The sequence below is a fragment of the Camellia sinensis genome, chromosome 10 (genome assembly GCF_055761805.1).
Source record: "Camellia sinensis isolate YWXY chromosome 10, ASM5576180v1, whole genome shotgun sequence".
Classification (NCBI taxonomy): Eukaryota; Viridiplantae; Streptophyta; class Magnoliopsida; order Ericales; family Theaceae; genus Camellia; species Camellia sinensis.
In genome coordinates this window covers 67,846,292-67,863,265 of record NC_138970.1, presented here as the reverse complement: position 1 = coordinate 67,863,265, position 16,974 = coordinate 67,846,292, and the positions used below count along the sequence as shown (strand labels likewise).

General features: G+C 42.1%; 2 protein-coding genes across 2 annotated transcripts; both read right to left on the bottom strand.

The window, feature by feature from the left end:
• Positions 1-13,058: 13,058 nt before the first annotated feature.
• Positions 13,059-14,101, bottom strand: LOC145800462 (zinc finger BED domain-containing protein RICESLEEPER 3-like). The gene is made up of 3 exons (XM_082890140.1): positions 13,622-14,101; positions 13,372-13,537; positions 13,059-13,084 (listed from the first exon to the last, which is right to left on the bottom strand). The coding sequence occupies exons 1-3, from the start codon at positions 14,099-14,101 to the stop codon at positions 13,059-13,061; spliced, it is 672 nt and encodes a 223-aa protein (XP_082746266.1).
• Positions 14,102-14,288: 187 nt separating this feature from the next.
• Positions 14,289-15,453, bottom strand: LOC114283421 (zinc finger BED domain-containing protein RICESLEEPER 1-like). Its single transcript, XM_082890139.1, has 2 exons — positions 14,875-15,453; positions 14,289-14,774 (listed from the first exon to the last, which is right to left on the bottom strand). The coding sequence occupies exons 1-2, from the start codon at positions 15,451-15,453 to the stop codon at positions 14,289-14,291; spliced, it is 1,065 nt and encodes a 354-aa protein (XP_082746265.1).
• Positions 15,454-16,974: the final 1,521 nt, after the last annotated feature.

Here is a 16,974-nt window from a genome sequence, read left to right as displayed (position 1 = left end):
AAGAAAAACAAAGCTCGCAAGGTTGAAAACCCAAAAGGGTGGCCTTGGCAAAAGTTAGAGCGTAAAAAAGTGAGGGTTAATACACGAGTGTACCTCACCCGAACTACGTAAGGCTTGATTCTCATGTTTGGGATACGTAGGCAATTTCATCCTGAAGTCCAGCCCCACGCACTTTCAAAGTGACTATGTCCATATATTGGTTTTGACCATCTTCGTCTTCTCTGTATTCGAGAGTCCGGTTGCAATCATCACTAATGAGGACTGACTACAGTATGCTGCGGCGTTATCCAGACAAGGGGCAACTTTCCATTGCCATGAGTCGCCATCCAAACCAGGGGCAACTTTCTGTTGCCGTGCTGTGCCCTTTGGGACAAGGGGCAATTTTCCATTGCCTCCGATTCGAGGTTATGCATCTCGAGAGTAAGTTCCGTGCTCGTTGAGCAGTGACCGTCTACGAAAATAGTTTTTGAGAATTTTTTTACTGAGGTTGACTATTTTCTCAAAAATTATTCCATCTTTTCCAAAACTGGACCATTTTCTTGGACCCAAAAAAGGAAAATTTTCAGTGCTCATAGCCTGACTTGCATGATTTTAAATCAGAAAATCGAACAAATATGTTAATCTAACTCTCATTTCGGTTAAAATTATTCTAATAGAAAATAAAAACAAAAAATGGTCAAAATGATGAACTAGAGGCACAGTAGAATCAGGCTACCTGTCTTTTTCCCATCGCCAGCACACTTGCCAAAAAGGGCATAGCTGAAGCTGTCATTAAAGGGCTGGAAGCTCTTTTAACCTCCGAGCAACGAGGTATCGAGCCAAGTGCGAAGCACGAACCGGAATGGATCAAGATACTCCACTCCCTTATCAAGAACATCGACGAGACATCACCGGAGGAAATAGCCGCGAGCTAATAGTGTTGGGCATGAACCCACAACCTCTTCTTTATCCATCAACTACCCTGGGGAGGGACGAAAAATGAGAGGTTGAAGAAGAGAGAGGTGTACAATGAGAGAAAAGTGAGCAAAAGGGTTTTGAGAGAAAAACTGAGCCTGAGGGCCGAGTGATGTGAGAATCACAAATGAGAAGAGGGTGGGAGCTAATACCCGAAGAAACTGGCTCCTCGTGATCTAAGAGGCCTCTCGTATCGGCAACACGTCTGTGTGTCGTGTCTTTTGTTTGTTTACCTTAACTCTTGTTTTGGGTCTGTTCCAAGCGTGTCCCGTTGTGTTTAGGTTGTTTACCTTTTATTTTTCGTTATTGAGTCTTTTTCACTGTGTTCAGTCATAGGCTCAATACCTAGTTGAAAACCCTTTTCTCAAATCGTTTTGTGCTCAAAGTGCTGTGCCATTCTCCACATTTCTGCAAAAACAGATTTGTTTCTTTTGTAAAAACTACAGGGGTTCGACCCTCCGGTCACTTGAAAACAGTGAACTTCCCGTCTCTGCAATAGTCAATTGTTTGTTCAGAATGGGCCGTGTGCAGGTAAACAGAATACTGTGTCATGAGCTATGAGTTCAGAATGAACCGTTTGTATGAGCTGTGTGGATCCACTGTGTTCAGAATAAACCCAGCGCTGTGTTATGGGCTGTATGTTCAGAAAGAGCAGTGGGTTGTGCAAGTTGTTTTGTCGATAGCTGGTTCGTTACCTGATTATTACAAGTGTTTGATTTTTAGACAAAAGATTAATCTCATTTACACTGCCGTGTAATATGATGAGATGCAATGCGATGCGATGTATGAAATACACAAATGCAACGCTTTTTCAGACAAAAAGCTTGTTTCATTTCATCATCTTTTCAAGTACAAAGTTTCAAAGAAAATAAAACCTGCCTGTAGCAGTACAAGGTACTCAAGCTACCAGCAAAAAGAAAAAGTAAAACAAAAAGAAGAAAAGCGGCAAAAATCTGGATCAGCATCGATCATCTCAGGCCTGAGGGTTTGTCCTCGTCCTCTTCCTAGACGAAGGTCCAGGAGCATCGTCATCGGCTCCGCCATCTGAGCTCGAGTCTGAGTCATCTCCAGTCTCCTCCTCAGATGACTCTGCCTCCGCTTCTGCCTCAGACTCATCATCATCGGGAACTGGTGCCCGAGAGCTACTCCCAACATGAGTGCGCCCCACTTTGGTATGGGGGAATACTGTGCCACCTCGCCCTCCTCCTCGAGTGGGAACGGGAGGCCCAACTGGAGCACCTCCTGTGGCCGACATTTGGAATGGAGGCTGAAAAGTACAAATGGCAAATGCATCAGTATGCTACGCAAAGCAGGGTACGAATGTCGAATACAGTGTGTGAGTACAGTGTATGACTGTTGTGAGCAATGTATCAGTACAGAGTGCAATGTGTGAGTACAGTGTATGAGTACCGTGAGCAGTATATGAATACAGAATGCAGTAACTGAGTGCAGTGTATGAATGTCGTGAGTAATGCTGTGAATAGTCTGTGAGATACAGTGTATCGAATGCCGTGAGGGCCGTATATCAAGTACTGTGTTGATGGTGCGATGCATCAGATTATGCAAAGTTTGAGATGATGGTCGAAAGAACGTACCGGGATACTGTAAATGGCCAGCAGGTCAAAGCTCTGCTGTAGCATCCCCATCATGGAGGCATTTAACTCCAGGGACTGGCGCGTATACTCAGATAAAGCCTACAAAAGTGTTAGAAGTATCAGTATTCTGCGGAATATCAAAGAGAAATGAAGTGAAATTACTGTATAAAATGCTGTAGTACATACCGGAGGCAAGTCGTAGAAACCGACTAGCTCATGATCAGCCGGAGGGGGAGCAAAGGGGATCTGATACATCTCCCCACTCTGCCCTCTGCATGTCATCATCGTGGGCAACGCCGGCCATCCAACTCCCCGCCCTCTCCGAGGCCCACTCCTACCACAGGCCCGAGCCATCCTAGGTGCTCCTGCCCCTACTCCTGCTCTCGCTCCAGCCGCTGGCGCCGCAGGCCTCTCTCTCTCAGCTCGACAGCCACTGCTCAGAGGCCGCATGATGTAGATCTGGACGTACTCTGCGTAGTCGCCGTCGCCCCTGAAGCCCTCCACCTCCCATCCGATCGTGTAATCGGCCACCTCATGTGGGGCTATCTCTCTGTCTGCCTCATGTCGATGAGAGGTGGACCCGGAGCTATCTGCTCTAGTAAACTTAAGGTCTGACGCAGGAAGCACTCGCCCAGGTACCAAGCCCGACAGACCGGGCCCTCTAGCAGAATCCTCAACCTAGCAGTCTCCTCAGCACCAGCATACCGCTCTTGAACTGCGGCTGGCAACGGAGCCCAAGGCTGCTAGGTGATATGTAAATGACACACAATTGGTTATCTACTGTTATTCAAAGGATAATGCAAAGTGAAGGTTTGAATAAACTATAAAGTTGAACATACCTTTACGGCGGTGATGGTGTCGAAATAATGGCAGAAGAATATGAAAGACTCCTGGGGTCTCCGCACGCATCTCACATCAAAGCGACAGGAGAATAGAACGTCGAGGGGGGTCTCCTCGTCCGGCACTGGGGCAAGCCTCGGGAAGTAGGCATAGACCCACAACTGCAAAGCAAATATCAGTATGCTTATCAGATAAAGCAGAATACAGAATAAAGCAAAAATCGCAGAACCGTGTATTGTGCAATGAATTGTGCAGGGTGTACAGTGTGTGATGTATACAGTCAGTGTAAAGCAGATTGCATGTTTGCAGTGTGTGTAGTATACAGTCAGTGTAAAGCAGATTATATGTGTGTCGTGTGTACAGTATATAACCAGTGTGAGGCAGACCGTAGTGTGTGTCGTGTACAGAATACAGATAATGTAGAGCAGAAATGTAAAATAGAGAAAGAAAACGTACCTCCCAAGCCTGCCAGTAGCCTCCAAGAAACTCTTCACTGACGCGAGAGGATGAACTCATATAGCCGTACAGGGTGGCCAAGCCGGCGCCACCCCAGTCATAAAGGCGGATTCGTGTGACGTCCACCAAAGCGCTCAGCAAACAGAGAGCCACGGTATTCACCCGGTCGGCGAAGAGGGTCGTCCCCAGCAAGAACATGAGGAAGCCGCGTGCATACCGCTCTGCCTCCTCCTGAGCCATCGGTGCCTCCTCAGCTAAAGTTGGCTGAATCAGCAAGTGGTCCTCGAACCACGAGTATCTAACGAAGCCTGGACGAGCAAGAGGCGGTAGGTCACCTAGCAAGTACATCTGAGCGGCCTCCCACTCGTCTATGTCTGTATCGAAGGATATCGGATCACCCCCTACCCCGATGCTGGTGAGCATCAAGAAGTTGAAGGGAGTCATCGTCATGTCTCCCGTGGCGGAAAAGTGGAAGGAATCGGTGGTGTCCCACCACCTCTCCACCAGAGCGGCAAGCAAAGGCCTGCTCATAGTAAGGCACGACAGTCCCCTGCAGAAAGTGCCAAAGCCGGCCTGATCAACAATATGGCGAACCGTGTCCGGTAGCTCCATATACCATCCACGGGCCATGACATTCCCATACCCTCGGAAGGCATTGGAATCCCCCTGTGGTCAAAATAAACAGTTGCAAAGCAATATTCAATATACAGTTTTAAAGAGCATTCAGCGTGTGTGCACATTTTCAGATTCAAACAGATATCGGGTGCCGGGGTGCTTGAGGTGAACTATAGCATATGACGTATCAATGTGTTCATGTGGTTCAATACATATACAGCGTGTGTGCACGTTTTCAGATTCAAACAGATATCGGGTGCCAGTGTGCTCGAAGTGAACTACAGCATATGATGCGTCAGTGTTTTCAAGGTGGTTCAGGACAGATACAGTGTGTAATATATCGGTGTATCCGGGTTAAGCAGTTAAAGAATAGAATCAACTATCGCAGTTATGTTCTACATTGCGGAAAATAAAACAGAGGAAAGGCTGTACCTCAGAAGTGCCGTAAGACAGATGTGACTCTGGCTCGCGCAGAAGAAGCCCTCGTGGCACGCCCCTATCAAAAGTTCTAAACTAGCGAAGACCGTCAGGGGGTAGCACGTGAATCGCCGACCTGTAGGTCACCGGGTCGAACGGTCGGACACGGAGAGGCAAGAGCTCGGCCTCGAGGTCCATCTCCTGCTCCGGAGGAGTCTCGCCTCGTGGAATATCATCCGCCATGCCGAGAAGGGTATGAAAACAGCCGGAAGAGTGAAAACCGGGCAAGAATATGAAAAGTCAACCGAAAAGTCAACCCAAGGAGCGTGAAAAATGGCCGGAAAAGCCGAGGTACGGAAAAGGCACGAAGACCAAGGAAAACTTGGGGGAAACAAACCCCAAGTGGTGGAAATCGAGAAAAGTACACCGAAACGGAGATTTGTTCGGTTCAAAGGATTCGACACGCGAAGGAGTTCGCGAATCGAACGACGAAACAGGCTCTAAAACGCGACAAAAGTGTGGATCGAAGGTTGAAAAAACACCTAGAGGGAGAGGGGAAGAAATTTCGAGCAAGAGGAAGTGAACAAAATAGGGTTTAAACCTCTATTTTAAAAGACCTGTGCCAAAATGTCCAGACTGCCCCGATTCAGGCAGATTTGGCCGGTCGGCCACACTGTTGGCCGGTCGGCCAAATATTTGGCCGATTTTCTTTTTTGGTGGCCGATGGATGGCCGGTGACCTCCTCCGATGGCAGGTGAACCTCCTACACCTTTGTTTGGGTCTTTGATGTGATTTGGGGCCTCCATTGTTCAATACAGCGCAAGAGAGTGCATTTTTGACGCTCAACCGGACTCCATTTTGACCCCGGACCGTGTTTTCTGTGTGTAGCACTCACATACGTGCGCGGCATATCCTTTTTGTATCCTTTTGTCTCCTGAAAGATTCAAAAGTTTCCCCATGTGCATACGTTACAACGCTTTGTCGTAAACGCGCGTTGAGTTATACGTCATTCCACTCGCATTGTCATGCGCATGCCATACTTGCATTAGTATGCAGCTTCTTTATGTCGCATTGTCATGCGCACTTCACATGCATTGTCATGCATTTTGAGCGACTCGTGTCGTCACACATTCAAGTTCACATGCATTGTCATGCATTTATAGAGACACGCGTTGTCGTGCATTCAAGGTCATGTGCATTGTCATGACTTTCAAAAGACGCGCGTTGTCGTGCATTCAAGATCACATACATCATCATGCACTTTTCATGCATTTCAAAAAAAGAGAGCAAAAATATATATATATACATGCATCATCATGCACTTTTCATATATTTTCAAAAAAAAAAAAAAAAAAAAATTTGCATATGTCATGCATCATTGTATATATTGCATATGTCATGCATCATTGTATATATTGCATTGTCATGCATCATTGTAAATAGAGCATATGTCATGCATCCCTTGTATATAGTGCATATTGCATGCATTCACTGTAAATATTGCATTTACATACATTCCATTGCATATTGTAAATATTGCATTGCAGCTTGCATGCATTCATTGCATCACCTCCATCCACGGCTTGCGCCTTTCCATGTTGAGCTTGGTCTGGTATGTGCCTATATTTTTCACGTTGAAGCACAGTTATGATATTATGTGTACGCGCCTATTCCACTGCTGGTATTGTGGTTTGAGGGTGACGGCACCGTTTCTGTGTTAGACGCGGTTTGTATGTGTCCATACCTTTCCTAGGCAAGATACGGTTTGGTCGTAGGCCTTATCCATTGCATATATTACATTGTAGTGTAATTTGTTGCGTCCAGCATTTAGGATCATGTTCTTTCCTCAACAGAGCATGCCTCACTTATGTCATTCCACCCAATTACTTGTTCTTGTGTCCGTCTACATTACTCATAGTTCTGCATGTGTACGCGCCTATTCCACTGCTGGTATTGTGGTTTGAGGGTTGCGGCACCTTTTCTATGGTAGACGAACTTTGTATCTCCGTCATCCTTATGACATTTGTGTGGTTTTGAACTGCTTATGGTTTGATTATGTTTCAAACGCATTGCATATCATTTGCATTGTTTTTACATTGTTTTGTAATTTTGCATATCATCTGCATATCATCGCACTGTTTTGTGCACCTTGCTCGCATTTTGCATGCATTTCAATTGCGCTATTTTGCGCATCGCGCTATCTTGCGCACCTCATTCGCACTTGTTAGTGCATTGCGTTGTCACGCAGCTTTCGATTGCATTGTTGTGCATGTTACTAACAATATTGTACCTATTAAGTTTCTCTCTTTTACAAGCGCGATATTGTATGCACAGTTCATTTGAAGCAGGCGCGACTAGACGAACCACACAGGTATTGTATTCTCCGTGTAAAACATAGCGAGAATTACATAATTCTCTTACATCCTTTCTACATTGTAGTGTAGTTGGATTTATGTTAGATTGCTTAAACTGTTGCATTTATTGTATATATATGCTTCGTTACAGCTTTCTTTGCATGATCATAAGTTATGCTCGGCTTCTTGCATTGTCAGCTGCATTTTGCCCTTGCCTTCGGGCGCATATCTTTATTGTCTTGTATGCTTTGTCTAAGTCTTCGGCCTTGTCAAAAATGGGTCGTCTCTGGGCTTTGACACTCACTCCCGTCATTGTTATGACTTTCGAGCTCTGTCAAAGAGGAGCAACTGTAGACACCCCATTTTTGACCGTCCTCAAAACTTGGACGTCACTATTTGAACACTCGGTGATCATCCATGTTTGTGTTCGTCTTGAGTTTCCGGAGGTCTCGGCCACGCGCCTTGCCTCAGGATCTCTCGACTCGACTGTTTTGTGTTTGGTTTTGCACCAAACACTTGTGTTTTGCTTTTGAGGTGCAGAGAGTGGCTTATGGGCCACCCCCACACCTCACCGGCCATGGCTTGAGGCCACCGGCCATTGTTTTGTTGCCATCGGCCATATGTTTGGTCGATCGGCACTCTTTGTGGTCGGTCAACCATGTGTTTTTCCATTTTGTCATTTTTGGCTGGCCGACCACTATGCATCTGCTTTTGTAGATATTTTTATGCCAGCTGTGCTAGCTGGCATACACCTTGCACCCCCTCCACACACGTGTATGGAGGGATTTCACTCTTGCTTAGCTTGTCTTGTAAGCTTTGCAAGAGTGATCCTCTATAAGAGGAGGGCTTCTCCTCCCTCCTCAAGGGTTAGAGGGTTGAGTTCTAGAGGTTTGGATTAGGGTTAGCCATAGTGTATCTATTCTACCTCTATATCTCCCTCTCTTTATGTATAAGTGTGTGTTTGTCCTTACTTTTGTGCACAAACACCTAGTTTTACACGTTACCTTGGTTGCTGAGGAGCCATTAGGTTGTTCTTGAAGTTTGAGCTGGTTTTGAGCTAAGGAAAGCAGCTGGAGTGCTGTTCTTGAAGGGGTCTACAAGGGTAAGAACTTTACCTTTAAATACCCCATTTTTTCATAGTCTTTTTGCCTACCTTGCATCTGTTTTTGAGCTTCGTGTATAACATATAAAAGTCTTGTTTTTACTTGCTTAAAATAGTTGTTTGAGGTTGTTTTGAGCTTAGTGGTTGTTTGACCCCTCTTAGGCCTTGTTTGGCCCCCATTTTGTGCTATTTTGGTGAGCTCTGGGACCACCTTGTTTGGGCCTCCTCACCACTGAAATCTTGAAGGATTTCAGTGGTGGGGATGGTGCTTTAAGGTCCTAAGAAGGAGAAGGACATCCCCTCTCCTTGTTGGCTTCAAAAAGTGCCATTTTAGCCTCATGTGTGAGCACGATTTTTAAGTTCATGTTGGCCATGTCTTAAGTGTTATTTGTGCTTATTTTGTTATGATATAGCACTGTTTTTAGTTGGTTTAGACACACCATGCATGCTTAGCATACTTGTCTTGTAATGGCATGAATTTACCTTAACATGCTTTGTGCTTTGAGCCTTGTTATAGCATGATTTTGGCCAAGCTTTGTGAAGCTTTCATGCATGATTTAGTACATTTTAGCTCTGTTTTTAATTGTTTTGGCCATGCTTGACCTGCTTTGTATATCCACCTTGCATTTTGGCTTGCTAGCCTCGGGTGTGTGAGCGTTTAGCATGCATTGCTTAGCTTGTTTCAGTGGTTTGGCACCACTTATAGTATCATTTCAGTCCCCATGGTATGCATGTATGCTTGCATGTGATGCTCCCTTAATTCTTTAAAAGGTTGTAGTCTTGTGCTCCATGTTTGGCCTCTTTTGTATGCTTCCATGCGTAGGCCACTTAGATGCTATCTAGGCGTGCCCTTAGCTTTGTTTAGGTCTACCTTGGGACTACTTGAAGTCCTCTTAGCCTTGTGAGGCTTGGTTGGTATGGCCATGGTTTAAGCCCCTTGGCATACCTTGAGTTTCGGACATCGTTGCATGCTTCGTTTGTCGTGTTTACTTGGTTTGGTACCTTTTATAACACGATTTCAGAGCTTAGTATGCATGCCATTAGTCCATGATTGTCCTCCCTTTTAGTGTGCTTAAAAGTTGCCTTTTGATGCTTAGGAATTGGATCATGTATGCATACATGCTTGTATGTGCATTTGGCCCCATTTCCATAGCCTTTGGCCACTGTTCGGGCTTAGTAGAAAGCTGTCCACCTTGGTGTGAGTTCATTGTTCGCGTGTTGTTGCATGCTCACCTTGTGTGTTGTTGAATACGTGGCCTACCGCATGTGTTGCATGCTTGAATCATAGTGCATTTGGCATGCATTCTCATCTTTGTTTTGATTGCTTAACATGCCACATGTTTTGCATGTTGGCATTGCATCTTGCATGCTCAATTAGCTTGCATACTTGTTATATGCTTTCCATGCTTGCCACATGTTCATGTTGCCTACTTAGTTTCCACGCCTAGGGTGCATTGCATTGAACATGCATGCATTGCCTCTTGAAATCAAGTGATAGAGGTTGGGCCTTTATGTGCTTATTTGGTTTGCATTTCATTTGACATGAAAGTGCACAACTTGGTTTCTTGGGCCATCATGCATTGAAATGCACGATTGGTGGTCCGAGAATCGAGTACTATCCCCCTTTGAGTCATAAACATGATAAGGGGTGTATTGGTGCACACATTTGCTTGAAATGCATTGCCATGCCTTGTTTTGCCCTCTGCTGCTGTCAAAACAGGTTCTGCAGGAAGCTTTGGCCGGTCGACTACATCAAGTGCTGACCGACCAATTATTGATGGCCGGTAACTCCATATATGGTCAGCGACCACTTCTATTTGGCCGGTGACCATTCCTCATGGCCGGTAGCCTTCCCCAGTGTTCATAAGGTATAGCTTAGGAATTGTGCCATTTTCAGAGGAGCAGAGGAGGGAAAACAGAGGTAGCTTGTGTATGGCATTGGATTTCCGGGCGAAGCCAATCCGAGCACGCGCGCATCCCTCTTCCCGAGGCCTTTTAATGCTTTCCTTAGCTTAATTGATTTGTTAATTAATTAGGTGCTCTATAAATTATTTAATTAGCTTGTAGGTTAATTAAAGTGTATTATTCTTTTGGTCCCTCCGAACGAGGGCGAATTTGTAATAAGTGTAGGTGCGTGTGTGCATGTCTTCCAACCCCCACTTCTTTCTCCCTTTTACTTACCTGGTCTTACAAACATGAAATGCTTTGTCCTAATTCAGGCGACTTAGTCTATACTTTTGTGTTGTGCGCATCACATAGTAAATCGAGGCTAATAACCGGAATAAGAACACATAATATTTTCAAAACTAGATATCATGGTTAGTAGAGGCCGATCTTCGGATCAGGCGAGAGTGGGTGCTCATAGCTGACCTTCCCCAATCGTACCCAAGTTCCCGAGCGGAGGCAACTTTGGTGATGACGGACATGTGGCCTTAGGCAAACGAGTCAGGGTTTCCTAAATTCTCCCAAAATAAAATATTTAGGTGGCGACTCTGTATCTGGCAAAGCAATCCATGTTTGGCACTTCTTTACAAAAATCTGTTTTCCAAAATGATTTGCCGGATTTGGACTCTTTGGTTCAGATTAAGAACCGTGACAGTATGAGTCCGAACTGTAGTAAGCGCAAATGAACAAATCAGGATTTCCCTCCTGGGACGTTCGGGGATGTCTACACATACGTAGAGATTTCCGTGCAAGCTGAGGAGGAGAGGCTTCAGAGTTTGAGATCTAGGGGCCAAGAGTCTCAAGGAGACTATAGGCAGAATAAGAAGAGCAGGGGTACCTTTTCATCCCAGTCCCAACCACAACAATCTCGATCTACTTTTCCTTTGCCGAATGCAGGCCCGGGAAAGAGTACACAGAGTGGCTTTTCTTGTTTCAAGTGTGGCCAGCCGGGTCACAAACCCTTTGCTTGCCCACAGAAGAGAGAAGGGCAGTTGATGTTGCCACCACCACCACCTAACCAATCACAGAGTTAGTCTCGGTCCCAGAATAGGGGACATGGGTTTAATTGTTACCAATGTGGTCAGCCAGGGCATATGAAGAGAACTTGCCCATAGTTGGGAGGCGCATCTAGCGCATCAAGGTCGAGGCAGGCTCAGAGCCACCAGCAGGCTCATTCAGCTCAAGCTTCACAAGCTAATCAGCGAGCGGTTTCGGCTCAGTCAGTACATCAGGCCTATGCTCCGAGAGGGAAGCAAGTTAATCAGGGGCTACAGGGGCGCGTGTATGTTGTTACCATGCCAGAGCAGTTGCCAGAATCCTTAGTTGTGAGAGGTATTTTTGTTGTATGTAATTCTTTGGCTAATGTGTTTATAGGCACGGGTACGTCTCATTCATTTATATCTACTGCATATGCTTCTGCATTGGGGTTAGAAGTAGCACAGTTAGTGTCTCCACTTAGTGTAGAGCCACCTGTTGGGGGTACGGTTGATTTAGACCAGGGTTGTCGTGATTGTGAAATAGAAGTTGTCGGGCGTTGACTTCTGTTTTCTTTTGTGTTGCTAGATATGTCGAGTTTTGTTGTCATATTGGGTATGGATTAGTTATCGTCATACCGGGCTGTTATAGATTGCTACCATCAGAAAGTTACTGTATGTACCTTGGATGGTGATTGCTTTTATTTCTTGGGGGACCGGGTGGATAGAATCTTACCACCGGTGTATGATCTACGTGGGCGGAGTGAACGTAGTTGTCTTCTTGCTAGCTTCTTGAGTAGTGAGTGTGATGAGATTCGGGTTGAGTTGTCGAGGGTAGTTTGTGAATACTCGGATGTCTTTCCAGAAGATCTTACTAGTTTACCACCTCACCGGGAGATCGAGTTCTGCATTGAATTAGTGCCTGGTAGGGGTGGGCGCGGATCAGTTGCGGTCACAGAACCTCTAATCCGCCATCCGTTCGCCAGATTGACGGATTGGAGAAAATCAATCCGCATCCGTCCGTCAATCCGGCAGATGCGGATTGGACGGATTGGCGGATGGATACGAATCGATTTGGCAGTTGAAAATTTTACAAATTTTCCACATAAGTTTTGCGGAACATAAATTTTTATGACATAAGTTTTTATATACGAATCGGATTGGTGGAACATAAGTTTTTATGTTTGATTGAACATTGACCTTTGAAAACTGTTCCTGCATCATCTAAGTTCTTCCTGGAAAGTTTTTTGATCTCATTTAGAACCAAAAATATATTTGGGATTAAACAAAATCATTTTGATCACATTGTACTCAACAAAGACCTTCTCTACCACTACCAGATTTGTATCTTTCAGAAGAAGCAGTAAATGACATAACAGCCCTTGTATAAGTAACTGGGCAATTTTCACAATTTGATCACATTGTACTCAAAATCCAGATGCAAGGAAGAGAAGGACGAAAAGAAAATCCAGACACTGTGTAAGTAACCGGGCAATTTTCATCATCCAAAAAAAATACTCATCATCCAAAACCTGGGCAGTTTTCATATCTATGTAAATAACATAACATAGCAATGTACTTCCTCAAACATTGTATGAAAAATTGTGCATCCAAACCAAGTTACAGTTATCCAAACATTGTGCATCCAAGTTATAGTCATGCAAAGTTCAAAAAACAAACAAATTACAGTCATTGAAAACATTGTACATCTAACAAACATTGTGCATCCAAAACAAAACCATAGTATTACAGTCATCCCAAAAAAAAAAAACAAAAAAAAAACAAACAAAAAAGGTGTTCATTTCCTTCAACCAAACCATGAGCCATCTAAACCTGCATAACAAAAAAATAAAATTATTAATAAGGAAAACACTAAAAAATCTTAAACTTAAAAGAAGTAAACATATGTTAACAACATTTAACCAAGGGGAAGTATTTTTTACCAATGATATTAAATTTTAATAAAATTACTCTCCGGACATGGTCTTGAACAAGAACTTGATTCTGAAACAACTACACATAAAACATAACACAAGAAAATCATGTGAAGTGAAAATGATGAATTTGAATAATACAAAATAAATTAAATTTAAAACAAAATAAATTATTGAATGTATTACCCGAATCATATTGTTGTTCAAATTCTTCAACATCATTCATTGCTTCTCGAAGCCATCTTGAAATGTTACTTCGGAGCCAATTTTGTGTACAAACAAGAACCTCCACCATCTTTGGAGCAAGTGAACTACGAAATGGACCAAGTATACGACCTCCTGTACTAAAAGCCTACTCAGAAGCAATAGTAGAAACAGGCATTGCCAAGACATCTCGTGCTATGAGTGATAATACTCTATACTTTGTTGCATTAACCTTCCACCACTCCAAGATGTCAGATTGAGCATTCATTCCACCTTTCTCAATATCATCCAAGTACTTGTCCAATTCCGATATACTCCCACTACTAGAAAATTGCCCCTTCAAAAATGAGTTAAATTGAGAGTTCACAAGAGAATGTGGGTCATTTTCATCTATCACCATATCTATTGTTTCATTTACATTGGAGGCATGCACATTTGTTGAATCAAGCGCGGCATAATGATCATACAATTTACTCAAACAATTTTTCACCTTCTCTAACATTTCTTTCACTTTCACAACATCTCCACCAAAAATTGTTGAAAAACAAAATTGCAAGTATGTCATTTTTCTTCGAGGGTCAAGAACAACAGCAATGCACAAAAGGAGATTGATTTTATCCCCGTTTCCCCAATACTTGTCAAACTTCTCTTTCATTTTCTTTTCCATTGAAGAGAAAATAGGATCACTGTCTTTGATTAATTGTCCAATCATATTTTCAATGACAAAATTTCAGTGTAGAATGTATTTGAAGTAACAAATAAAGAGCCAGAAAATCTCTTTGTTGCATTGTAGAACATTCTAAGCAATTTCAAAAACACCCTACAATTATCCCAATCCTTGGCAGTAGGCATCTCTCTCCTCTCACCCCCTTCATTATCCAAAAAGTAGCGTTTATAATTTAGTCCTCCTCACCCATTCCTTGAAAAACACTTTCAAATTTTTCTGCCCCCTCCAACATAAGATATGTAGAATTCCACCGTGTTAGCACATCTAGGCACAAGAGACTCTTACTCTCAATTTTCAAACTTTCCACATACTTTTTAAAAGAGTCAAGGCGGTTTGGAGAAGACCTCATATACCTCACTGCATGTCTCACATTCGCTATACAAGACTCAAGATCCTTCAATCCATCACTAACAATGAGATTTAGAATATGCGCACAACAACGCATATGTAAAAATTCATGGCCCAAGACAGTTCCCTTCCACAATTTTGTGGTTCGTTTCAAGAATCTAATTGTTTGATTATTGGAACTCGCATTATCAACAGTTAAGGTAAAAAGGCCATCAATGTCCCACTCTTTTAAGAGTGCCTCAATTTTTTTACCAAGTGTTTCTCCTTTGTGGTCTTCAACTTGACAAAAATTTATGATTCTCTTTTGTAACTTCCAATCATCATCAATGAAATGTGCAGTTAGACACATAACACAAATTTTGTATGGAAGTCCATGTGTCTGTGGTAAAGTAAATTCTGCGCCCCTTCACAATTTTCTTCAACCTCTCTCTTTCATTAGTGTATATGTCTACAATGTCCCTAGCAATAGTAAATCGAGATGGAATCTTGAACTTGGGTTGCATGACATTACAAAACCTCTTAAAACCAACCCCATCCACAAATCTAAAGGGCAATTCATCAATTACTATCATCTCGGCAAGATGCCTCCCAGCAAATTCTATGGAAAATGGCGTAACCACAACATCAACAACACCCTCCCCACCAACTTCACTAGGTTGAAATCCCAATGTTTGTTGCCCATGAGTGTCCCTATATGGATACTTTGTACAATTTTTCAAATGACTTAACAAATTACTTGTTCTGTGACTCTTAGAGCCTGCCATATATTCTTTCTTACAATACTTGCTCATAGCCCTATCTTTCCCATCAATACCCTTAATCTTTTCAAAATGATCCCAAGCCGTTGATGTTGTTCTCCCACTACTACTAGTTTTAGCCAAGGGTGATCTACGAGGGGGACAATTAGATTGGGTAGAGGGGTCAATAGAAGATGATTCGGGCTCAACATTAGGACTCACAAAAAACGTTTCTTCACTGGGAGGATCCATGACCAAAAGATTATCAAATAAACTACCAACAACCAATAAAAAAATCATTCAAAATATGCTTTTCAAATCCATGCTCTTTTTAAACAAACAACCATCTAACTCGTTGTCTATGTTTGAACATGTTAAATGGCATATGAAGATAAAAGAAGGATATTAAATGGACAGATTCAGAAATGGCATATCAGTAAGATAAAATAAGGATTATGAACATATTACGAACAAATAAAAAATCATTTAATTTGAACAGTTAAATGGCATATCAGTAAGTCATATAATAGATTAATTTCAAAACAGATTATGAACTTCGGAATAGATTAAAGAACGATTAAAGAAGGATCAGTAAGTGTGATTAGTTACAAAATAGAAAGATCAGTAAGATGAATCAGAAGGATTAGAACAGAAGGATCAGTAAGTTTGATTAGTTACAGAAGGATCAGTAAGAGGAATCAAAGTTTAATATTCACTGACTAAATTAAACTGACTAATGAGATTGGTTTAAACTGACTAAATTAAACTAAAGAAGGATCAGTAAGTTTTATATTCATTGACTAATGTTCAGTTTGATTAGTTTAATGTTCACTGACTAAATTAAACTAAATTACAGAACAATGAGACTTAGAACAGATTTAACTTTGATTATTAATATACTATGACTAAATTATGAATCAAAATTTAATGTTCACTGACTAAACTTTGATTTTCACTAAACTTTGATTATGAATATATTATGAATATATAATGTCACGTTAATGTTCAAACTTTGATGTTCACTAATATATTACGAATCAAAGTTTAATCTTTAAACAAATTATGAATCAAAGGATTGAAGAAGGATCACTAATTTAATGTGAATCAAATTATGAATCAAAATAGACTGTCAATCAAATTATGAATCAAAGTTTGAATAGAACAGATAACAAGAAAAATAGATTATGAACTTCAGAACAGAACAAAACAGATTGTGAATCAAAACAGAACAGATTAAAATAGATTGTGAACTTTAGATTAATTCCAGATTGTGAATAGATTAAAACAGGTTGTGAACTTCAGAACAGAACAGATTAATTCAAAATTTCATTTTTATACAAACAAACTACCATCAGAGTACTCAAAATTAATCTAATATTTTTTCTATGAAGTCCCTCACAAAATCCACTGCAGAAGCAAATAACAAGAAAAATAAACCAAACCTCTCTATATTCTTTTCTCTGTGTGTAGAACCCTTAATAGTTAGCACTGTGTCAATCAATCTAACCACGTCTCTAGTTTTAGAACTGGAACAAAACAAAATAATAATAATAATCTATTAAACTCTAAAAGATTAGAACTAGAACAAAAAAAAACAGTTAAGACTCAGAAGAAGAGAATAAAAGAGAAGAATAGGAAAGCAGAAGAAGAAAAAGAAGAAGAAGAAGAATGAGAAAGAAAGAGAGAGAGAGAGAGAGAGAGAGAGAGAGAGGTACCTCAGTTACAGTCAGTGTAGTAGATCGATCAATCTAACCATCTCCCTAGTTTTAGAAC

Coding starts and splice junctions, on each gene's coding strand:
- LOC145800462 (XM_082890140.1), bottom strand. CDS start 14,101: ATGATTGGACAATTAATCAAAGACAGTGATCCTATTTTCTCTTCAATG. Junction 13,538..13,621: donor ACATCTTGGAGTGGTGGAAG/GTTAATGCAACA, acceptor GCTTCTGAGTAG/GCTTTTAGTACAGGAGGTCG. Junction 13,085..13,371: donor TGAACAACAATATGATTCGG/GTAATACATTCA, acceptor TTTGTTATGCAG/GTTTAGATGGCTCATGGTTT.
- LOC114283421 (XM_082890139.1), bottom strand. CDS start 15,453: ATGGATCCTCCCAGTGAAGAAACGTTTTTTGTGAGTCCTAATGTTGAG. Junction 14,775..14,874: donor GAGAGAGGTTGAAGAAAATT/GTGAAGGGGCGC, acceptor GATGATTGGAAG/TTACAAAAGAGAATCATAAA.